This window comes from Rissa tridactyla, chromosome 2, assembly GCF_028500815.1.
Source record: "Rissa tridactyla isolate bRisTri1 chromosome 2, bRisTri1.patW.cur.20221130, whole genome shotgun sequence".
Lineage (NCBI taxonomy): Eukaryota > Metazoa > Chordata > Aves > Charadriiformes > Laridae > Rissa > Rissa tridactyla.
Genome location: NC_071467.1, coordinates 146,840,192 through 146,866,362, shown reverse-complemented (window position 1 = coordinate 146,866,362; position 26,171 = coordinate 146,840,192). Strand labels below are relative to the sequence as shown.

Below are 26,171 nucleotides of genomic sequence, written 5' to 3'. Positions count from 1 at the left end.
GAGATTTTCCATTCCTACCAACAGTCTGTTTAATTTCAACTTCTTTGTGTGCATGTGGGTGACGCGAGTGGTTGCCAGTCCTTAAAAGCGAGCACTGATAAGCTATCAATTCATTGACCCCCAAAAAGCTGTAGAGACATTACAGTTTTAATTGATAAAAGCAAAAGTAACTTCATGGATATCAGGAGACACAAAGCTCATTGAGTTACTGAAGCAGCTCAGGGAATGCCTAATACATTCTTCCCTTTTACTCTCTGTGAAGCAGAGTAATAAGAAGATTACAAAAAACCTACTCCCCCCACAAAAAAAACCAAACCCAAAACAACCTCTTCCAAATCCCAAACAACAACAAAACAGGGGAAAGCAAGCTGAGTATTTTAACTAATTCCTTAGTTTTGTCACCCAATTTAACAGGAAAAAATATCCTTCTTTCTCTGGAATTGGAACTCTTAGAGGAAATCCTCTGATCTGCGGCTGGAGAGTTTTAACTCCTGCTTCCTTTCAGTGTATTACAAAACAGGAAAGCAGGACTAGGATTTTTCTCATAGGACTGAAGCTTCCTTGAGTTCGTTATTTTAAGCAAATAAGGATGAGGGAAAAGTTCTTGTGACTTCACATGACCAGGATGCAGAAGCTGCATGTCAGGATGCAGAAGAGTAACTTATGATACACATAAAAAAAAAGTTAGTTCCTATTGAAAACCAGTAAGACAAAATGTAAGAAACTAGCAGTTGGATAATCCATGGAAAGTGAGATCTACCTTTCATGTTTCTGACATTACGCTTGTCTACACCACTGCTGGTGGCTGTGCAATATATTTGACTTCCTACAGCAATACTGAGGTTAGAATAAGTGTCCTTACGTAAATCTTGCAGTAGAGGCAGAATGGATACGATTTGTCTTGCTTGTGAGAAAAAAAAAAGAGGGGATTCAACCGATTTTTACTAAAGACTGGAGTATCTCCTCACTGTTGTTGGACAGACTGGTCTCCAACTGTATTCTCATTGTTGACCAGTTTCTTCTTTTGACATCTTTCTACATGAGGGAATTTTGACCCTGTAGGGCCTCTTTTATCCACCAAAATGGTATGATGTCATTAAAACATAATAAAACCAAAAAGGTTTGATATGTATCTGAGTGCACTTAATTGAATATTGCCTAAATAAAACTCAGTTGGTGTGACCTGGGAGTCCTGGTGGACAACAGGATGACCATGAGCCAGCAATGTGCCCTTGTGGCCAAAAAGGCCAATGGCATCCTGGGGTGCATCAAGAAGAGTGTGGCCAGCAGGTCGAGGGAGGTCACCTTCCCCTCTACCCCGCCTTGGTGAGGCCACACCTGGAGTACTGTGTCCAGTCCTGCGCTCCCCGGTTCAAGAGGGACAGGGAACTGCTGGAGAGGGTGCAGCAAAGGGCTACCAAGATGATTAGGGGACTGGAACACCTCCCTTATGAAGAAAGGCTGAGGGATTTGGGTCTCTTCAGTCTGGAAAAAAGACGACTGAGGGGGGATCTTATCAAAACTTATAAATACTTAAAGGGTGGATGTCAGGAAGATGGGGCCAGGCTCTTTTCAGTGGTGCCCGGGGACAGGACAAGAGGTAATGGGCACAAACTTGAGCATAGGAAGTTACACCTAAACATGAGGAGTATCTTCTTTACTTTGAGGGTGGCAGAGCACTGGAACAGGCTGCCCAGAGAGGTGGTGGAGTCTCTGTCTCTGGAGACATTCAAAACCTGCCTGGACGCGTTCCTGTGCAACCTGCTCTGGGTGACCCTGCTCTGGCAGGGGGGTTGGACTAGATGATCTCCAGAGGTCCCTTCCAACCCTATGGTTCTATGATTCTATGATCTGAACATGGTTTCCAGTGCTACAGTCTATGATGTTTCTGAGGTTGCTAGCTTTAGTCCATCTTATTTCCTGTTGAACATAACTTCTTTAAACAAAAGAGAAAAATGTGGCTCAAGTTAAAAACTACAGGAGTTTCTGATAGGTCAGTGCTTTCTGTATGTGCTTGACTGTATTGGAATTTTACAAAGAAATTTCTAGCAAACTTGATCATATTTAAAGGGAGGAAAGGGAAAAGGACCCATCAGTTTTTATGTTAACTCTCTTAACTGTCCAGAGATCAATGAAAATGAAGCCATTTTTTTTTTTGCTGTCAGCAAGGCTCCTGCCTGTTATGAGCCACCAGATCACCAATGATGCACCAATAAAATAAGAACAGAATAGTCTGCTACAATTTAGTAAGGAGGTAAAATTCAGTAAGAATTATGTATTTCTATACTGACTTACAGACTAGAAACCAATCAGTGTCTCAAATTAATGTTATCTTGAAAACAAAGGAACTGATCAATTCAGACTTCAAGTGGAGAAGCTGGTATAAAATCAATTCAAGATTTTTTAAATGGATTTTAAAAATATTTGAAAAGAGTAAACTGAGTACACATAAACAAGAAATGAAATCTACTTTGTACGTGCCATAGGAAAATAAATTGTAAGGGATAAGCAATATACAAGATCAGTTACAGGAGGACAGACAGTTGTATAAAGTTGTATTGAAATACTAGTATTTGAAGATTGATGGCCTGCTCCTGAGAGATTCTGGTGCCGGCATTATACACTATCTCTAAAATTTATGCCAGTTAACACTTTCCACATGAGGCGGTAATTCAGTAAAAGCAATTTTCCCATCAATGCTTATAAATATCTAAAGAGCGGGTGTCAAGAGGATGAGGCCAGACTCTTTTCAGTCATGCCCAGCAACAGGACAAGGGGCAACAGGCACAAACTGGAACTCAGGAAATTCCATCTGAACATAAGGAAAAGCTTCTTTACTTTGAGGCTGCCCAGGGAGGTTGCGGAGTTTCCTTCTCTGGAGATATTCAAAACCCCCTAAATGCATTCTAGGTGAACCTGCTTTGGCAGGGGGTCTGGGCCCTTCCAACCCTTACCATTCTGTGATTGTAATAATGTATATTTTCTTAGCTGCAGTAATTCTAAGCTTTTACATTGCCTTTCATACATTTGCATTACGACAAGCTTCTATTAGTAATGGACAGAAGGAACTTGGTAATGTGTATTACATATCTGATATTCTTACATCCTATCCTTACTATCCCCATCCCATCCTCATCCTATCCTGCATTCAGTACAGAAACATGGAATGAGCATGATTCTGGACAAATCTGCAATATCAGAAAAGCAGCAAAGGGAAAACATAATGAAAAATCTGCCCCTCCGTCATCTCCCCAACCCTGCCGCACGCACATTTTGTTCTTGTGCATGGATCAACTCTTCATTCCTATTCAGCAGTAAACTTGAACAGCAGACTTCACCAAGACACACACAGATTCTCTTTCCAAACTGAGTTTATATGAGTATAAATACTTGAATTAGCTTGAGAAGGTCAACCTTTCAAAATCTCGAAAGACTCTCTAGAGGTCCCCAGCAAATTTGATTTCCCACTTGTCAAGGTTTCATCTGGGATAGAGTTGACTTTCTTACTAGCAGGTGATATAGTGCTATGTTTTGGATTTGGGAATAGTGTTGATAGCGCCCTGTTGCTGGCAGTGCACAAAAGGTCAGGAAGAGACACAGCCGGGATAGCTGACCCCAACTGACCAAAGGGATATTCCATACCATATGACATCATGCTCAGTATATAAAGTTGGGGGAAGAAGAAGAAAGTGGGAGACGTTGGTAATTATGGCATTTTGTCTTCTCAAGTAACCATTACGTGTGATGGAGCCCTGCTTCCCTGGAGGTGGCTGAACACCTGCCTGCCGATGGGAAGTAGCAAATGAATTCCTTGTTTTGCTTTGCTTGCATGGATTTGCCTTACTTATTGAACTGTCTTTATCTCAACCCACAAGTTTTCTCACTTTTACTCTTCTGATTCTCTTCTCCATCCCAACTGGGGGACGGGGGGGAAATGAGTGAGCGGCTGCGTGGTGGCTGGTTGCTGGCTAGGGTTAAACCATGACACCACTAAACTACACAAAAGCTGAAGTTATTGAATACTTTTTTAGGCTGAATGCTCTGGTGCAACTTTGTCTTCTCTGTCTATTGATTATTTTCCTGCATTTCAAATCTTTCAAACATTCAGAGGACTGTTTCACTGTTTCTACTGAAGGCTGCATCTTACATTTCCTTTGATGCCAATTTCTTTGTCTAATTAAATGACCTAGAGACATTTCAATCTATTTAAAAACCGCATTCTTTAACCATACTTTACCAACAAGGCCGATTTAACTCTCTTAACCGGAAATATGTAAATACAGAGCTATCCAAATTCCAGATAGTTGTCAAAACCCCAGAAACAATTGTAATGACTTACTCAAATGGATTAAGAAAAGGGGAAAAAAGTATAGTAAGGTCTGTTACTAAATGACCATATGTTAACCTGATACCGTCAAGTCCCATTAGTCTAAGTACACTTTTCCACTGTTAATCTACCTGGGTATCCAAGCCCTCTGCTTTCTCATGACATGGAAAGATCTTTCTGTTATCAATTACCGTGCCCATAACATGTGTTTGTGTGCTCAAAGTTACCTGAAATATTATTTAGGTGGTTATAATTTGTGCATCGGTCTTTAATCTCTCCTAGAAACACCCAATTTATTTGGCAAATCACATTCAGAAATGGACGAGGCTTCAAATATCTGAAACTATACTTCTGATATGCATTTCCAGGAATAACAAAAGATCAATTGCCTGACACCATCCTAATTTAATATTTTGAAGAAGCTGTTCTGAAATAAAGATTGCTAGAGACTTAAAATGCAGTTGGATCATTTACCGGCTTCATTTATTTTTCTTTTTGATAGAAGAGCTTGTTCAAACTCTCTCTTTGTGATTTAAACCACTTCTTGTTATAACAGTGTTTCTGCAGTCTTAGGTTGATCTAAGTAGCTGGCTGCTGATGGACGAGAAACAGAATGCCTCCTTCCTCCCCACCTTTGACTTTTATTGTCACTGGTGATTATTTATTTTAGTGCTTCTCCCTTGTGGCCGATTTAGGTTTCCCTTGCTGAGCTGCTGGTTCCTGCTGAGCTGGGTAAGCTTTGGAAAAAATAACTTTACTATCAGTACAAAGCAATGACAGCGAGATCAATGACAATACCCCAAATGCCAGGACACTGCAGGAATTTGAAAGAAGAGAAGAATAATACTTATTCTCTTCTTTTTAATCATCATCTTCATGAAACACAATTCAGATGAAACTTCCGGACAAAAACCAAATTGATGAGCATGTCAAGCCTTCTTCAAACTAAAAGCAAAATTGCCTGTAAAATGTATACATAATAAAACCAATGGGCCATATCCCAAAAGAAATCAGCAGAGGTGTGTGAGCTTCATCACCTGTCTAAGCCAGCTGAGGATCTGACTCTTTTTAAAAAAATTCCTTCTTTCTTTTTCACTCTGTCTCCTATTTACTTCTCATTTGTTTGAAGACATACACTGCATCTGTGACATTAATGCAGAAACCTGGAAATGGTGCGCTGAGAACAGGGCTGGCTGTTAAAAGATGGCTCTTATTTGTGTTGTGTTGCTATGGGCAAAGGCGTATAACCGTGAGCCAGAAATACCCATTAATTCCTTGAGCTCCGAAACACCAAGAACTATCTCTGGCTTTTTTGACTATTTTCTCCTTCGATTTCCTTCCTCTAAGCAGACAGGGGAGGAGAAGAGGGTCAAAATCTGAAGAAAATCTACTGCTAGATCTGAATGTTTCCAGATACTGCAACAGTGATCGTTTACAGATACTGCAACACAATCCACTATACAGCTCAATTGTTAGAAACAATACCGAACAATTACTGCTTTCTCAGACCACCCCAGCTAGGGCTCAGGATTCGGGAACCATCCTCAGTCCACGCTAATAGTCTGCATGCCGTCACATTACGGTGAGGCTGACAGAGTTAAATGACAGGAATGCGAACCCTTCCGTGCTGGTTGGTCTCTATGCTAAAAAACAGTCTCAGGCTTATTTAATTTACTAGTAAAGATATAATTCAAGTTAAATCAGGAAGAGTTGAGGTGCATCCCCCAGGCTCTGATCATGCACTATTATTTTATTTGCTGAAGACCTGCAGCTGCTCATTCCTTCCTCCCTCTCTTTCTCCCCAAGGTCACCTCCTGGCTCCATCGCACCGGTTCAACTCTCTGTGTGGCCATTTGAAAAAGCAGATTTGTGAAATTGTCCAGCTTAAACATCCAAAATGAAATAAAACAAACAACTAAAAAAGGCATAGCTATGTGCATGTGTGTGTGTGAGTGTACATGCATGTTTCTAAGCAGCTGAATCAGGCCAACAAAGCTCTGGAAAACCTCCAGGAAGGGTGGGAACATGAAGGCAAAGGCTATGACCTTTAAAATGGGATGTTAACTCAAAAGAATGATAACTTGTAATCACAAACACCCACACTTCTCTTCAGTGTCTGACATATTAACTACTATTAAGACATACACAGTCGCTATGAAGAAATACACAGGCTCTGAATTCACTCCTATCCCTGCAGCTGCAGAGGCTACATGTGTTAATAAGGTGGATTTGGTTTTGTATCTGTAAGCTGAATACAGGAGAAAGGCTCTTTGCCTGAAGTTAAGATGGTCCCAACTTGCAATGTTAGTTTAGACTCCTTAAAATCTCCTACCCGCTGAGAACTGCCACGCAAAAATTTTATACTGCTGTTGTCGAGCCTTACGTAAGTACGTTCGGCAACAGTATCTCTGTGTCCAGCTGGGAAAAGACATCACGAGGTCTGACTCCCTGCCTTCATGTTGGCCAGCGATTCCTCTGCTGTCTTCTCAGCTGTGGCCAGATCATGTTGCCTTTGTTCCCCAAAGGGGAACATGTCACTGGGATGACAGCTGAGGTAAGTTTCAAAGATTAAAAGGACTTTGGACCAATCTATAAGTAGGAAAGACAAGAAAACAGAAGAAAGCACGCACATGAAAACTTACTGTGTCACGTGCAACCCTTCTGTCCACAGATAACTGCGTGCAAACAAGCAAAGACATCTGAGTAAAAGACAGTCTGCCTTAGGCTCTGCTTTTTGCTTTCCTAAACGTTCCCTGGACATTAATTGCTTTCAGTGCCAAAGTTCACCCACAAATGCAAGCCAATGAAGGATAAAAATATAAGAAAAATAGAACATGAAGAAAAGGAAGGGAAGAAGTAAAATCTAAAATACTACTAAGCCTGCTATTTTGCCCACAACTCCATGAAATTTAAGCACATCCATCTGACTCAGTAAGGAATTCCTTTACTCCTGTTTCCTTTCAGCTCCAGATACCTGTATCACTTTTGCTATGATCTATATCACAGGCATTGCAATCTACTACAGTTGGGATACCATGCTTGGCTTCTTGGCCACCAAACCTCAAATCCTGAATGCAAATATACTACATAAGTTAGTGAATAAATTAATTACTTTTAAATTGTGGTGTAGCTAGTGTGTAGCTATATGTGTTATAGCTAGATTTCCGACATAAGCTCCTGCTTTATTGAAAAAGACATGAAGAGCACTATTTGACGTGTAGGCTCCTTTTAAAAAATCAGTGCAAATAATTTCAAAGTATACTCAAGAGATCCCTCAAGGTAAGAGTAGTATGTAACTTGATTCAAAAGGGGAAATCATTTGCAACAAAATGAAATTCAAGGGAGAGGAAATACCACAGGGCTAACCATCAATAAATAGAAGACCAAAGCATACACCACCTCTTCTGTCACTCTGCAAGATAATCTTCAATCAACATTTACTCTCAGCTTTTAGAAATAGTCCGCATTCATTGTAACTTTGACTGGAACCCCCTTAACTTTAAAAGTTGATAATTCATCCTGTCTTTAGGTCACCAGAGAAGTGTCCAACTTAAACAATGAAACACATGTTGAATAGTGTGGGGGCTGGAAGAAACAGGAAAACATTGCATTTTGATTTGAATCTTCTACACACTTAAGAAAAACGGCAACTTTTTTTGAAAAAGTATTGAACTCTTTGGATGGTTTCTTTTAAAATGATACAGTGTCATGGGCAAATTGAATAGCATTGGCATTCAAGAATTCTCAAGCTGTTCGTTCAAAATAGCTATTTTTGTTTCAGGTGGGGCTGCACATATGCATTGTGCTCAACAGCTAGGAACAAAACCACTAGAGGAAACATTTTCTTCAGGCTTTAGTGGTAAAAAAAAATATCACAGAATAATGTGACTCTGTTCTAAAACAATAGTTGCTTTTGGAATAAATGGCATTTTTCTTGGCTTTTGTGTATTGCTTATTTAAACTAACTAATGCACTCAAGATATCATTTAATGGTGCTCAGATGGATTGCGTTTATCAGTGCAAAGTTAAACAGTGCAGTCAAAATGTGGGTGTATTTATCCTTATTTGGGGGAGGTCACTGAGAAAAGGGACTGCATGACAAACACGAGGGGCATCGCGAGTAGGATTCGAGATGAGCTATGTGAAAACCTGAGTGAGGTGGTAAGTGAATATGGGGTGATATCTGCACAAGGGAGAAAGAGTCTTACAGTCTCAGATACGGGATCAGTTTATTATACTTTTCTTATTAATCAAGGGACTCATACAAAAAATATTATTTTCTGAAATATTTATGTGCTTGTTCTCGTTTCATGACCAAGACCAAGGCAATCCTCTTGAGCTCTTTCCCCACAAGGGTAACATCAGATCCACATTTCATTCATTTCCCTTAAATAATGCAGCTTGTCTGCTGTGGTATATGGGGTACCTTGTTATCTGTAACAGCTTACTCAGAAATATTTTTCAATTGCACCAATACAATAAAGAATGCTTTTTTGTAACAGTGACTTATTTGTACCAGTCAGGCCTCATTATTTTTTTGCACTTCATTTTCAAAATGCAAGTCGGAGAAGATACATTCTCCTCTGTATTGGAAACATGTACATCCTACAGATCAGATGAATAGAAGAATAATATATTCTACTCTTTATTTCTTGAACTGGTTAAACTATTTTTTGTTTCCTTTGCAAATTAAATGATTAAACTTCTTATGAACAATTTCATTTGTGGAATGAAATTCTGTTCTTCTATGCTTATGATACCAACAATGGCTTTAAAGTTTGGGTATTTATGGAAATGTTCTGAAATACAGAGGAATCCCTTTCTCCACCCCTTGTGGTTTTACCACTGCATCAGTGGTTTTACCACTTACAGGGAAAGGTCACCCCTTCACGTCTAGAACGTTTTATAATTCCTAAATAGCTGATTCTTCAGAAGTATCACAATTTTCCTAGTACCCAAAAGAGGATGTAGTTTATACCACATTTTGCATAAATTTGATTTTGACTGATTTATTTCCTCCTGTCCTTATTTGGTAATTTCTCCGTTATTTTAAATAGACTGTTTTTCTATTTTTCCTAAAAGCTTCATTGCTTGCTAAAAGACATTTTAGCTTTGACTGTACAGATTAATTAATGCCACCTAAAGATTAAATTCAGTGGAATGGGTTTAACAAAACTGATTAAGGCACCACTGTTTGCATGATGAGTATGATATCAATGAATGAAATAAATTAACATGCCGTAGATACACTGAGAAAATAAATAAATAAATGTGTGTTTTAATTTGGTATTCTTCTCTCCTTCTTAAAAAAGATGTTGCCATTTACTTAGCCTTTTCATTCACATCATAACAGGTAAGAAACTTGTTTTTATTAGAGTGAAATAATAGTAATTCAATCTGTGTGTGAAAAAAGAAAGGGCCAAATCATTCTGTTTTGTACAAGGACTTCAGTGGAGTTTTGTTTGTCTACATCAATACAGCAATGGCCTGAAATGTCGTGTAGACATGAAAGGCAACTATTGATTTTATTACGTGGATGCTGTTCCCTGATGGTTAGCACAGTTACATCGCTTGAGCCTGGAATACTGATAAACAATTCATTTTGATTTCTGTCACTACTATTGCATCTAAGCAGTACATTTATTATAATATGATTTTAAAGATGAATCCTTCTGTTCATGTCTCACTTCAATTCACAGTGCTGTCACTAAGAATGAATATCTATATCTTCCTGGTCCAGGCTTCTACCTAAGCAATTCTTAGGTACGTCCCTAATGATGCTTCCAGTGGTTCTGCATCTTCACTATTGCCCATTAGAAAGTGTCCAGGCTCTTAAAAGAAAGGGAGTACTGCAAGGGGTGGGGGGTATGAACAATCAGAATTTTTGTTCATGTTTGGCAACTCTATACTTACCATAAGGTAGAGGAACATCGCTGAGTTGAAAAAAGCACAAGTTAAGGGTAGATTTTTTTTTGGTAGTAGAATCAAACACCTATGAAAAATGTTCCTTTCCCATATTGTCATGTACAGTGGAGTTGAGCTGACTAAATGTCAGCATCTGCAATGTAGATGTCTGCACCTGAGGTAGCTATCTATATTTGAGGGAGAAAAATGGTAATTTATCTAATCCTAGAGGAGATGTCTCAAATAGGTCAGATGAATCATGGTCTAAAAGAGTTTGTTTCTCTCTACACTAATAAAAAGAGCTAAAGAGGATGATATTAGATTTAGATGTTAAAATTAGGTGAAAAGAATCTTTCCCACACTCTGTGGCAGTGTTAAAAGATTTCTACAAATGAATATATGGAACAGGTAGCACACGTTTCCAGCTAAAAACTTACTTCAAGTCAGCTCTTCTGGAGAATTAATGAATGCAAACATTTTGTTTTTCCACAGGAAAGTAATTGAAAAAGAAAAGTCTCAAAATAAAATGCCAGTGCCAGCTAATAGAAAAATGCTACGGTAAGGACAATGAAGGATAAGAAAGAGAGGTGGAGTGGTATCTGAGATATATGTTTTAGATATATGTCCTGTGTAAAACCAAAAAAAGCTAATAGCAATAGTAGTTAAAGGAGCAGCTGAGTGACAAACATGTTCAGAACAAGAGCATCACCTGCTAGGTGAGGTAGGTCCATTTCTTCAAAGCGTACACTACAAACACAAGAACACTTTCCAGATTTATTTAAGAAAGTTCTATTCTGGAGACCCCAATTACACTAGCCGAGTGACAAGACTACTGACACAACATGTTACTTTTGTCTTACCTCTATAAAGAAGAGACTAGCTGCTGACGTTGGATGATGATACATATAGACGGTCACGAGGATGGCTGCAGCCACAATGAGGACCAGGACTAGAATGCCAACAATTAATCCGGCATGAAGCGTTCCACCTTTCTTCTCCGCCGCACTGTCGTCTGTGGAAGCTGCACAAATGGTACATTTATTAACACAGTAACTTGTGTCTGATCCATTCCATTTCACAGCTGGCATTGAGCATTTGCTCTTCCTGTGTTACATGTTCCTCATTTTCCACAGCTCAAGTTAGAAAAAGATGTTAGATGTCTCTTTCCCACAACCGAATACTCTCATAATCTTAATGAACAGACATTTCCAAATGTTTTACTAATTCTAACTCAATAAACAAAATTAATATCCTTTCTTTTGAATGCAATCTGGACATTCTGAAGTTCCTAATTACCTTCATAATGAATTTTGCTTTGATTTTCTCATAAAACTATCGCAGTTGCCCTACAGACAAAAAGTACTAATTGAATACATTTTCAATGTTTTTTTTTTTTTCTTAAAGCTTCAAGTCGAGACATGCCACAAACGCTTGTGAGGTCTAGCTAATAAGCACATTCTGAAAGCTTGATTCATTAGCTTGGAGAGGGGTTTTGAATCACCCTTGCAACAAAATCAGACAGCCAAAAGTGTAACAGATGGATGTTAAATGACCCAGCAATATTCTAATCTTGGTCTGAACGGAACACTCATCATACCAAAGTGTTACAGAAGACCATCCATTTACTAAACTTTATACTGAGAGGCTTCTCGTGCTATGGTCCCATCAGGAGAAAAAAGGACTCTCTCTGTCACACAAGCAACTTGTCAGCAGCGCTTCCCAATGAGTGACAGAAAGTCTTTTAACAACACTGTAACCCTTGTAGAAAAAATCTCTCAATAAATTAACCAACATCTGTAGAACTGCCGTGCTTAGGTGTGATTTCTGCTTTGGACAACCTGGAGTATCACAGCAAGTACAAACACGGTGATACGCAATGATTCTTCAGCACCCTTGGGCACAGAGGAAGAAGTATTGTTCTACCCACCACTGCAGGCAAAGGAGCGATTAAGAAGCCCTAGGTATAAGAGCGCTGGCCATTTCACTTCACAAACTTACATCATTCTTGTAGTATTCCCACTGCTTTCTGCCTTTCTGGTAATCCTTCAAATCACTTCCATTCCTTACTCCATACAAAACTTATCTCTGATCCTACTTATGAGAAAATTTCTTTCAATTCCACTTTAAAATTTCCTCTTAAGATGCTTGTTTGCCAAGTCGACTGTAATGAAAATTGTTGATTTTTACAGTCATCCGTTTTGTTGTGCCACCTCCCTGAACTATTTGTTTGGTTGTCTTAGAGTGTCATGGTCTCTGAGGTCAGGCACTGTCCATCTATTTGTTCTCGGAAAACAGCTATTGATTTATAGGTACCACTTACAAAGAAGTTACTGTTATTGTTATTAATAGTGACAACAACAACAACAATAACTGTACATGGTCTTTTATTATTCATCAGATTATGAGTAGACTACGCTAATATTAAAAGATCACGCTAATATTAAAAAAAGGGAACCGGAAATGAAGAGTCTATTGATTTAGGTCCTTTTACAGTGTTAAATGCCTTGCGTAAGGGGCAATAAAAGAAAATAGGAACAGTAAACCTCAGTGTAACAGCTCATCCATGTGTGGAAGCACTTTTTCTCATCAGTCCAAGGAAGACCGCATGGCCCAGTGGATTGCACGGCACCATTGTGACAATAGAGAGAAAAGGAAAATGAAGGTGTATTATCTTAGCCAAAAGCCATTTCTAACTGTAATATGGAAGTGAATCTACAGGAGGGTGAAGGGATTCATCTGAATTTCCCATGCTTTTGTTCATATTCCCTCAATCTTGAGTCAAGATAGCTGAAACCCTGCAGTGTTGATCTGCTTTCTCCCATGAAGTCAGTAGACAGCTTGTCGAGTAAGGAGCTGAGCAACAGAATCAAAGGATAAAGAAAAAGAACCCAATAATTTGAGAGGTTAACTAGGACATGGGAGGCATTAATGAACCCAATAAAAAATTGCAAGCATGCATGCCCACTCAGCTGCTGCCTAACCCTGAAGGTATCTTTCTTTTTACTGAAAAGTTTGTGATACCTGTTCACACAGGAACATAAGTTTTAATTTTGCTGACTGTAGACATCAAGTTTGAGCTTAGGCATGAACAGGATCCAAGAACCAGGCCTCTCCCTGCCTAAATCCTACAAAGGGATTTACGTGGCTTTCTGCTTAGTTCACACAGATGTATTGACACTTTTAAAAACGAAAAGTAGTGTCAGCCCTATTTGATTTTTCTTTTTCTCTTTTTTTTTTTTTAAACACAGTACATACAGTGAAAATTTCGAGGCTATCCTTTACATTGCAGTGAAAAATGTGATATTGCCTAGGATGTGGAGGATCTATTTTCAAATGTATTCTCACGCAAAGGGCGTTTAAAACACTTCCTGGTAGTTGTAGCACTACATAGCAAAGGATGCAAGATTCATGGTGAAGACAGAAAAGACAGGCGACCCTAAAAAACATTCCTCTGTCACACAGCAGAATTTTTTGACTTGACTTGACCATTAACAATTTATTAAATAGCTATTCACTTTCAGTAGAGAACAGGTGAATGTATACGAGCTCCAGTTTTAATTTCTGTTCATGCACTGTAACAATATTTAATACTTGCACATATATTTCAAATCACCAAGCAAATGTAAATTAAGCAACTGAAAGGCCATCAGGAAAGGCCTGCTTTATTGTACATGCTCTGGGTTGGGCTGTTAATTCCCAGTGACCATCAGTTAGTTGTGTGAGTCACCCTACTGGGAAGTTACTGCTCCCCAGAGGGAGCAGGGGATTCATAGTTCTTCTGTCTCATAATTGTCTTTTTGGCAGCTTCATACTCTTCGACTCTTCCCTTCAATGCCACATCAGTGCACCATAAACTACTTTATCACTTGTACCCATTTTCAGGCCAACTTGCACTAAATGAGTAATTTGTATTGTTACTATGTTATGGTTGAAGGCAGAACGTCATATTCTGCATATTAAAAAATGCTGGACTTCAGCAAAGGTCCTAATCACTCAGTAAAGGCCATCAAATTAATCCCCCGTTGAGTTGGTATTTTCTCAGTGTTTAGCATCCAGCTTTGCAAACGAGAACGCTGCCTCTTCCAAACAACACAGGTGACAAGTGCCTGCCCAGATTTCTACTAGTCTAGAGTGGTGCAATGCGTGGACATCAGTGCAGTGATCGGAATTCCAAATGCCAAAAATAATGAAACACAAGAAATGCTTTTCTTAAATGACAACAAGTGTAAGTAACTTGTAATTTCCATAATCGAAATTCAGTTCATTGACCCCAGGGCTCAAATACTCATGAGAAATTGATTCCACTCTCTTTGCACACCGACAATAAACAGTGTTGTCAACTTTGAAAATACTCTCTGCCGCAAAATCAACTGTCAGTTCTTTTAAAAAGCCACCAAGGGAAACAGATGAAAAAAAGGACTCGGAAACTTTTTCAGGTGCAGAAATCTTATTACGATTATCACAGCACATCTGCTGTTCCAGGCGAGGCAAAACCCATGGGAGGATATTTGTCTTATGACCAATCCTTTCCATAAGGAACTCTCTCAGTTGAACTTTCCCCAAATTTTCCTTTTCTTGTGCTCAAAAACCCAGTTGTTACATACAGTATGCTCTATTTATAACTCCTCCCCAAATTCTTACATGCATAAACCTTTAAAGCAGAAGCAGCATATTAACATCTTCAAGGTTAGTCTGCTTCTCATTAGGAGCTGAATGACAGGATAGAAACAGCAAGTAACCTTTTTTTCCCAAATATAAAGGCACACAATACAAACATAAAATAACTGTTCTCCTGCCGGAATGCTGTTTAAAAAACAGTAGTGAAAACACAATAAAAATGTTCTCATTGTTTGCGTGATAAACACATAAAGACTATATCATCTTTGATTTTATATTACTATATTATGTCTCTAGTTACAATTGGGTTAGCTTCTTTTGGTGTAGGAAAAACAAAAAAACTCAAGGAATTATAATGAACGAGAATTTTATCCTGGCTCATGGGGACTGTGATGCCAACTTTAATGGGAACAATGGTGTGTAGTAACTGGGACTGCTCCTTAGAGTGTTTGCAACTATATTGTGGATACTTTCTCAACATTGTTCTTCTCACTGTTGCATATTAACCATTGAGGTAGGCAAAATAATGAAACACATTGTTTTCTATTATCTAAATTGAGGGCTTACACAATTTTTCTATCGTGATAGTTTTATATATGAGAAAATAAAATTGTGACACAAACATATACACCTCTCAGGATACGAGATGGAAAAGAGTTTACTTGCCAGAGAGTAATATCTCTGTCTATGAGGGCAGAGTTACAAAAAATTTTATGGTAAAATGGAGAAAAAATAGGTGAACTTCTGGTATCTCCTGGCTAGAAACTTTCCTTTATATAAAGTGACATGGAACCAAGGGCAAATGACAGACAAAAAAGTGGAATTTCATTGTGTGGACTTGGAAAAAAAGCTCTGCTTTTCCCCTCCAAAAGCCATGTCATTTCTTTTTGACTCTTGCACTTTGATCAGATGTCAAAAAGCTCCAATTCAAACACACTTCTTATGGCACCCTCAGCATGTTTTCTGACGACACGAAGCTTTGTGGTGCAGTTGACACGCTGGAGGGAAGGGATGCCATATAGAGGTGCCTGGACAGGCTTGAGAGGTGGTCCCGTGCAAACCTCATGAAGTTCAACAAGGCCAAGTGCAAAGTCCTGCACCTGGGTTGGGACAATCCCAAGCACAAATACAGGCTGGGCGGAGAATGGATTGAGAGCAGCCCTAAGGAGAAGGACTTGGGGGTGTTGGTTGATGACAAGGTCAACATGAGCCGGCAATGTGCGCTCGCAGCCCAGAAGGCCAATCACATCCTGGGCTGCACCAAAAGAAGCGTGGCCAGAAGGTCAAGGGAGGTGATTCTGCCCCTCTACTCCACTCTGGTGAGACCCCACCTGGAGTACTGCAGCCAGTTCTGGAGTCCCCAACATAAGAAGGACATGGACCTATTAGAGTGAGTCCAGAGGACGGTCACAAAGATGATCCGAGGGCTGAAGCACCTCTCCTATGAGGACAGGCTGAGAGAGCTGGGGTTGTTCGGCCTGGAGAAGAGAAGGCTCCAGGAAGACCTTATAGCAGCCTTCCAGTACCTAAAGGGGACCTACAGGAAAGATGGGGAGGGACTCTTGATCAGGGAGTGGAGCTATAGGACGAGGGGTAACGGTTTTACACTGAAAGCGGGGAGATTTAGATTAGATATTAGGAAGAAAGTCCTTACTGTGAGGGTGGTGAGGCACTGGAACAGGTTGCCCAGGGAGGTTGTGGATGCTCCATCCCTGGAAGTGTTCAAGGCCAGGCTGGATGGGACTTTGAGCAGCCTGGTCTAGTGGGAGGTGTCCCTGCCCGTGGCAGCGGGTTGGAACTAGACGATTCTAAGCTCCCTTCCAACTCTAACTATTCTATGATTCTATGCTCATGCACCTTTAAGGGATAAAATGCAATATCTTATTTGACCCTCCTGACTGACAGCTAAACTAGGAAAGCCAGGGATATAGATGACCTAAATAGCAGCAATCAGCCTAAAGATGATAACTCAGTACTGAGCTTTCTTCCTTTCTCCCCTCTTTTTACCAGAAGAATGAATTTTCATGGCAAACCCCTGAATTTGTCACAAAGAGACAGAGAATGAACCCTGCAATTTCTTCTTATATAGGAATGCTTTATGATAAAATGAGTGTTTGCTGTTAGGTCACACAGCAGCAATTGGATGAATTCTTAATGTTCATCAAAACCCATGTTTTTTTAGCTGGTTGGTCAGATGAAGATGAAACTACCACACGGGCAGGAGAGCATCTGTGCAGCACTATTGGTACAGAAATGCTGGTTTATTAAGCTGACAGTGTTTCTGGTGTGGTTTTAGTTTTACGGCAAAATGGGTCTGGGTACAAGTGCATGGAAACAGCTCCTACAGATGAAGCAGACTGGGAAAATGTATAGGTTCAGGCATAACCAGTTCTACAGTAAAGATTTATGTACCCTTTTACTACTTAGGAGTATGCACTACATAGATCAGTCATTACAGAAACAGAATGTGTGATAATATTTTCAGAGTCTCCATGCAGTCATGCAATTTTTTAAATAGTTTCATTAACTGCAGAAGTTCCCTTGCATTCCCCAATGTAGACGGGTACATTAGATAATGACTATTTTGGTATTGGCCTTAATTTTGAAGCTGTAGCATGTCCAGCTTTATAAAAATACATTTATTAATTAAAGTAGATTATGCCATACTATTAATACTAATGCAAAATGAGTATCTGATTGTTCTTACATAAACACCAGTATCCTTCAAATACTAGCTTAGGAAAGTCAGACATACTTATTTTTTTAATTATTATTATTATTATTACTATTAATTTAAAATTATTATAGAATCACAGAAACTTGATGATCCCTAAAGAATGCAGCGTTCAGATAACTTAAAACTTGCTGTGACAACAGAATACAACTTTTTTCATATTGTTCACACGGATGCCATCAGACACTGCAAGTTTTGTAATTCACTCCATGTAAAATATCTCAGCCTGAAGTCCTGAGCTGTGGGGGAAAGTGAGATATACTGAAAGCTGATTTCTTACCTGCCCATTTCTCCTTCTTGGTTGGGTGCTGGATACTACTTTTGCTAGTTATATAAATTTGATAAATAAACAAAGGCATGTACTGCTTAGGATGGATGCTGTTTGACGTATCAGAAATCTGTGATACTATATACCCACTTTTTAAAAAGTAATCTAAGCAGGAAATCAAGCAATTTTTAACTCTCTCCAAGGTTTATTTCAGGGTAATAAAACTGTCTGCCAGTGACAGTGCTGGAACATTCTGACTTTGGGTAAATCAGCTGAATCTGCCAGGTTAAACCCATCTCTCCTCACTACTATCCCTGTTATTTGTCCAATGCTGTACCTATGTTAATCTCATTCCACCATCCTTACACCCACAACTGTTCTTCTTCCATGGCCATCCTTGGACCATTTTTGATCTAGTTCCTCTCATCCAGGAGCTTCAGGGTGCCCAAAAGCTGTTTCCACATGCGAGATCTCTACAAGCCACTTGGCAACACCTCCTCTCCATGTGTTTGCTCTCCTCTTTGGGCAAAGAGCAGAAACCCTTTCCCGCTGCATGGTCTGAGACTAACCTGCACCTACAGATCCACCAGCCCTCCACCCTAGTACGTATTTCATTTCTAGCCTGGAAGCTGTATCACCCTATTTGTATGACCGTGGGTTTGAGTTAATACGCTCCTGCAAAGAGGGAGAACATAATGTCTTGGACAGCTGAGCACACAAGGTTACAGCTTACAGTGAGCTCAGCAGAGCCACTGGATTTTTCTCCTCTTTTGGGCCCCCATGTACATCTGGAATGTGAGTCTACCAGGAGACTGCTTGTTTTATGAGGCAGGTATATGGTTCTCCAAACCTAAGCTTTTTTCCTGTACATAATGCAGATTCCTGAACAGATGATTAATGACCTACATATAGTGACTGTGGGAGGGAATAAGGGAATGTGCAGTTGGAAGGGTTCTCCAGAGGCTTAGAGGAATCTCCATAAAACTGTTCTTCCTACCTCTTTTAGGAACAGCGTGCTCTGCGCTTCTCAGCTTCTTCATGGTAATGGAGTGTGACTTTCTTGCTTTTGTGGGTTCATTCCCCTAGCATTTGTTAACATTTTGAGGTTCAGCCATTGATACACTTTACTCGGTTTCATGATGATTTATAAGGTTAAGGTTCAGCTAATGCTTTAAAAATTGGGTTTCGATTGCATGTAAGGAAAGAAAGGTGGGCTTTGAGTGAGAATATTATGAACTGTAACCCACAAATTCTGAATCTGGCTTTGCTATCAATTTTCTGTAGGACGCAGGGCAACTCAGTAAGTGTCTCCAAGATTGATCAACTGCTTAGTGCAGTAAATGGATGACAGTGCCCTAAAATTAAATCCCTCTGTTTTTAGGATGACAGCACTCTAAATGTGTTAGCTAAGGACTTTCATTCTTCTGCTCTAAAACATCACCTAATGCTACAACAGTTGTCATCAGCATTAATTTTAGTTTGAGTCACTTGAGGCCATGTAAGCCATTACAATACTTAGTAGCAACAAGCAGAGGCCACCACAAAGCTCAGTATTGTACTGTATTGTACCACGCCATTTGGCCTGGCAAGGCAGCTGTCTGTTGCCAAATCCAGAAGAGCAACAAGCTACCATATTACAAGAATTTCAATTCAGTCAGACCACTGACTCCTGTTAACCTGTTAACACAAGCAAACACAAGCCCATCAGGCCAAGCAGGCTCCTCCTCACCTTGTGGAGACAGAAAAACTTCAGGTACTTCAACTTAAATGCAAAATGTACATCTATATTAGTCTTCTTTCACTTGACCTCCACTTTCACCATCCTCCACAGCGACCCATGCACACTGATGACAAAGATGAGTGAGCAATGTAGAGGAGATTGCAGGAGGCTACTGGCAGCAACTACTGGGTTAACTGCACATAGAAGAGGTAAAAAGACAGAAGATCACAGGAGCTTTGTGTGCCCTAGCTGTCACATTGCCACAGCGCTGTGGCAGCAACAGGACCGGATGATAAGACAAAACATTAAGTAATGCAGACCTGTCTTAAAAGTTTATCTACGCTGCTCTAATGGGACCCCACCTGGACTACTGTGTCCAGCTCTGGAACCCTCACCACAGGAAAGACATAGACCTGCTGGAGCGGGTCCAGAGGAGGGCCACAAGAATGATCAGAGGGATGAGGACAGGCTGAGAGAGTTGGGGTTGTTCAGCCTGGAGAAGAGAAGGTTCTGGGAGACCTTGCACTCTTTCCGGGCCTACAGGAAAGATAGGGACAAACTTTTTAGCAGAGCCTGTTGCAATAGCACAAGGGGTAATGGTTGTAAGATAAAAGAAGGTAGATTTAGACTAGAGATAAGGAAGAAATTTTTTACAATGAGGGTGGTGAGACACTGGAACAGGTTGCCCAGAGGAGTTGTGGATGCGCCATTCCTGGAAATATTCAAGGTCAGTTTGGATGGGGCTCTAAGCAACCTGATCTAGTTGAAGATGTCCCTGCTCATTGGAGGGGAGGCTGGACTAGATGACCTTTAAAGGTCCCTTCCAACCCAAACTATTCTATGATTCTATGATTTAGCCCTTCATAAGATCTCCATTGAGATCTACACGTGGTTTTCTCATTAACCCTTTGAGCTGGCACAAAGTTCACAAATTGTACGTGTTTAATGAAATCAGTTAAATGTGTACCTTTGCAGCAAAGTCATGTCAACTGTAAGAGTAGATACTGTATATCATTTTATATCTGGCTTAGAAAACCAAAGTCAAACTAAACTGGCATAAGTCAGACTTCAATTTAAATCAGAGTGTCTACACATATTTGTTCTGGTTTAGCTAAACTGTTTTAACATCATACTTCTTTAACCTACTATGGTATATAATGCCTAATATGATGTAAAAATGCCTTTTTATGCTAGAGGCAGAAAGTGACATTTGCTTTCTAGGGGATGCATTCAATGCAACTACTTTGGAAAAAACTCTGCCATTATTTGCTTGACTGCAGACTGGATTGGCGTTTTTCACATATTCTGTGATGATAGCTGTAATATGATGATGACAGCAAAACTGGAATACAATGGAGATGTAAGAAATTCTGTTCTAAGTAACATTTAAGTAGAATCCAGAGTACTGTAAAACAAACAGCAAATAACACAATTTATTAATTCTAACACTTTAAATGCCCCAAGAATAAAGATTATTGATCCATGATTCTATTTTTCACCCAGAACGGATGAGTTCAGCACTTTTCATTTGTATTTGCTTTAAAACCACACATGTAGCCCACTGCCCACTGCATATAGTATGTAGAATATGCTTCTTCCTGTGTCTGATGCACAAGGAAGATGGGAATATTTATATCAGAGGCTGTCACTTTACCAAGCTTATGTTTTTGGCTTTGGAAGGCTCTGTTTCTGTAAGATATCTGTCAGTAGGCACCAGCAAGGCTGTACATGCTTTCCTTAAGTCACAAGATTTCCTGAGAAGGAAGAACTGGAATTACACTGGGCACATCATTTTGTGTTTCTTACAGCAACACACTATGGTAGATCTGACACTTTTTCCTAAGAATAATGTTTTCCTATTCTGAGTGCTACAGCTGAACTTGCAGAAAGCAGTGAGTAGCATTTAGCAAATTGTTTGGCATCTAAAGTTCAACTTTGATCATGCTTTGATCATACTGAAGAAAACAAGAGAGATCTCTAATGTATCTTAAGACCTGTCTCTAACTAGTGCTGAGAACAGACTGCTGAGAAATGACAAAGGAGGAACAGCTTGGAAATATTCAGGGAGAAACAGAGAATAAAAGTGGAGATGTATCAGCATTTCTTAGCTTGTAATCTACAATGTGAAATACAATATATGGGAAAACTCGCTGACTTATTTGAGTTGTATTTTATTTGTTCCCTTTGGAATTTTCCCATACCTAAATATAACAAGAAGGGTAAACAAATCCAATAAACTCAGTTTACAAGGCTCTTTCTGGTTTATTTAATAACCAAGGCAGCTAATTGTTCTTCATGAATCTACCTTTCTTCATATTCTTATCCTATTAGCACATTTCTATCCAACACCTATTTTGTTTAGCTCTGTGTTCTGATACTTTTCTCTATGTCATCTTCTATTTCCATCACTACTGAAAGTGCTCCAAAGCTACCCCTTGATAAGAAGTTTTTTATACAAGCACAGCAAAGATAAAGTAAACTGTATGTCAAGTTGTCTCCAAGGAAATCCTTGCTTGCCTAAAATGGTACGAACCATGCGATTTTAGGGGAACATCAGCAGTTTCAAGTAAGGGAAACATACAGAAGTAAACATATAATTATATTATCCATAACCTAGTCTCAACAGGAGTTTTGCAATAATGGTAAAAACCTTAAATCCTCCCTTTTTCACGAGAGAAGAGTAGAACAAGAGGTCAGAATCTTGGTCTGCCAGGTTTCTGGGCAGGAATGGAAACAGAACATGTTAGCTAGGACACCGAAGAGACTTAATGTAAGGAAACCTTGGGTACCTATGAGTGAGATGCCTACTCTCAGCACGTCATTTAGATTTTTCTCTGTAGCTGATAGAAATAGGCACCTCCATATAGTAGCTTATCCCACTTTGGGTAGCTCTTTTAGCATGACGTTAATTACTTCCTCTTGCCTATTGCTTGCCACTGGCTATGAGAAAGGCCCAAAAGAATAGCTTGTGGCTTTCTGGCTATGAAGAGTTGAAGCCTCTGGAAGGTAATTTCCTGTGGCCAGGTCATGATCTGTTGATAAAACAAAGCCATATCCTGTGGACTTATCCCATACAAGGTCCACTTTAAAACATTTTTAAACAACCACAAAGATTGGATTTGGCATTGTTTAATTTTATGTTTTTTACTTTAAAATTGGAGAGGAATCAGCTAATCTGTAGTGACTTGTTAGTCTGAGTTATCTATTTTGGACTGTGCAGTCATAATAACTTTTGTTATGCCAAAAACATTTGTTTTCCCTGAAAGGTTGGCTTGTCTCTTTGTTGAAATAGGTCTCATTTTCTGGATTATTTAGAAATTTAACATATTAGAAAGAAAGAAGATGATTATTAGCAGGCATGAACTAGAGTTCAACATGTTACAGCTGGAGTTCAGGGTACACAAGAAAAACAGGACTGAGCCTTCTTCGTAATTTCTCAAGAAATCCTATGGTAGGAAGAGCTCAGACTGCAATTTTTAAGGGAAATTTATAAGACGGATGACTAATGGGAGCTAGTTTCCAGGCATAGGGGACTATTAAAAAAATAGCCTTGGGCAAATTTATCACTGTATATAAGGTATATAAAGGTTTTTGTGGGTTTTCTTTTTTCAAAACTTGGGTCTGCATTTTGGTCATTTGTTACAAAATTTCCTAATCTTTCAAATTAAGCTCTGTATAGCACTACTGTTAATCCTGTACATTACTAACATTTGTATCTAGGCCATCTTTGAAAAAATCCACCACAGAGTGAAAGTAGCAGGACACAGACATTTCCTAGCACAACATATGCTAGGATGGGCTTGTTCACCAGTAAATAAAACAGCTTTCTCCCTCAGGTAGATGTGTTTTGCATAGCTTTGCTTTTTTAACGGTAATTTCTGTACGTCTTGATGAATGAGAAGAGTAGCAGTTTCTCTGACACTTTCTGTCCAACACACATGCACTTTTCTTTTGAGCCATAAAGCTGAAGGATTGAGAGGGACTCATAGCAATCAAATCATCACAGTAAGGTGCCTAAAGAGGTCAAATATAACGTCTAGATGTGCTGACCAATCATCTAAATTCATCAACGAGACATTAACAGGAAAATACTGCAGTACTGTATAGCCACAGCCAATTTCTCACAATTTTTATGAAAAATTAGGCTTTTAAGCTGTTTAGTCAGCTGTGTTGTGTTATAAGAAAAAAATTTAAAAACGCAACAGAACCTGCAACTAATAACAAAGACATACATTTGTAGTGCTGGACATATGTTAAAACTTACAAAATGCTTGTTATTTTAAAGACAACTAAATTTAACAAAGATTGTGACAGCATGCCAGCTGTGCTTTAAAATGGTTTAGGTGCGTATATATTAGGCATCTATCATGTCTATGGAGAAAAAGGGAAGATAGAAGAAACAGAAGCAAGTTAATTTGAAATGTATGTTAAAATAGGCCAGAGTAGACTGTGGGTGAATTACAGCACTACCTTGCAAGTGATTTTTTCATACAATTAAAAGGTCAAAGCAGTCTGACGAAATTGAATGTAAATTTAGTTCCTGCTTTATAACATTTGGCTTCAGAAGTTCCAGGCAGAGGGGAGATGCAAAATTTCTATACAATCCTTTTGTTGTACCTAACCAGATATTGACTGCTAGCATCCAAGGACACATGAAGTTATAGGCCATCATTGATCCAATATAGCTTTGGTTTTCCATTATAAAAGGTTCCCTTTCATTAGAGTTTTAAAGGATCTAATGTGAGAAAGTAAAGACCCTGTATTTGTGACCTGAAATAATCTAGTCTTTATGAAAGGCTGACAAATCACAGAGAATCAAAGAACGTGCCTGCGGCTGCAGAGGTTTTATCTGAGCCTAATCTAGGGGTCACTGGAAAATTCAATGCGTAATTGAAGATTCATCAAAAAGAACTTCTCAGATTAAAAGCTACGTTTACTGCGTGAATGAGAAATCCTGGTGCGTTGCTTTGCTTCCATGTTGTTTGAAGTCAGTTTCTTTTTTCAAATTTCAAGAATAAAAGAAAGAACTCAAGGAAAATGAATAATCACATCAGGTGCTGGTTTATCCTCCCAGATTGCAGCACCTTTCTGCACAAAAATGGACTTTCTATATTTAAGATAAGTGATGCCACAAATTCTACCCCGTCACTCTACCAAGCAGGTCACAGCCATCCCTCACTTGCTCTAGTATTCAATATTTTGTTTGCTTTCACAGGGTTTTTCTGTTCAGATCTTGGTCGAAGATTAGACAAGTGGAAAAATAATCCTGAATGAAACTCGGATGTGTTTTCTAAAGCCCACCTTTTGAATTATTTTTTATATAACAGCATAAGACATTGAGGTGCTGGAGCGAGTCCAGAGACGGGCAACGAAGCTGGTGAGGGGTCTGGAGCACAAGTCTTCTGAGGAGTGGCTGAGGGAACTGGGGTTTAGCCTGGAGAAAAGGAGGCTGAGGGGAGACTTTATTGGTCTCTACCACTACCTGAAAGGAGGGTGTAGCAAGGTGGGGGTCGGTCTCTTCTCCCAGGTAACAGGCGATAGGACAAGAGGAAATGGCCTCAAGTTGTTCCATGGGAGGTCAGATTATTAAAAAAAAAAAATATTTTACACTGAATGGGTTATTAAACATTAGAACAGGCTGCCCAGGGAAGCGGTTGAGTCACCATCCCTGGAGGTATTTAAAAGACAGGTAGACATAGTGCTTAGAGATATGGTTTGGTGATGGTTTTTGTCAGAGTTACATTGATGGTTGGACTAGATGATCTGAAAGGTCCCTTCCAACCTACGCAATTCTATGATTCTATGGTATTGTTCTGAGCTGCTCAGGACATGCTCAAGTCAGAGAGCTGCCTGGTGTCAGGCCAGCCGCCTGCCACGGAGCGATGTTTGGTGGGGGAGAGCGTGGGTGCAGCTCAGCTGGGAACGCGCCTCATGGACAGAGCAGACACGAAATAGGAGAGCGAAGTGCTGACTGATTCACCTCGTCTATTGATCTTTAAAAGCACTGAAGCACTTTTCACAACAAAATAAAAAGCAATTTGGTTTCAAAAAGAATAAGAGAAAGAAGGTTCAGGGACATTCTGGTAGAAAAAAATGCCTAAAAGTACCACCCTGAGTTTAAAAATGACCTTATTCCAAGGGATCATTTATGTGTCAAAGCCATGTCAAACAACAACGCTGCCAACAAATGGAGAATTCAACATCCACTACAGCATGTGACTGGTTATGCTGTGGTTAGTGATAGTAAAAGTGTCGTTAGTGACAGAGGAGCAACTGGTGAGGAAGGGGATGGCAACTGCCTCCTGTGAAGTGAGCAGATCTCTAATATGAGGGATGGAGAAAATGGCTGAATATTACTGAAAAACAAATGACAGGAAAACAGACCAAAATGCTAAGTGGCATCCACATGCTGTGTTTTTTCAAAACTTGAACTATTCTCTGCGAGGGCCCTGAGAAAACACTTCTGTCCCTCAGCTGTCCTGACCAGCCACACCTGGGACCCCTGCCCATGGGGTTGGGGGCTCCACGTAAGCTCAAGCACAAGCCTAAGCTATGTTGTAGGTGTACCTGTATTCAGCCCCATCTCTGATCTTCTTTCCTG

General features: G+C 39.6%; 1 protein-coding gene across 1 annotated transcript in view; it reads right to left on the bottom strand.

The window, feature by feature from the left end:
- Positions 1–26,171, bottom strand: part of PLXDC2 (plexin domain containing 2) — a 282,172-nt gene that overhangs the window by 5,186 nt on the left and 250,815 nt on the right. The window contains exon 13 of the mRNA XM_054189766.1: positions 11,092–11,252. Coding sequence (XP_054045741.1) covers positions 11,092–11,252 — 161 coding nt within the window. The remainder of the gene's footprint in view (positions 1–11,091; positions 11,253–26,171) is intronic.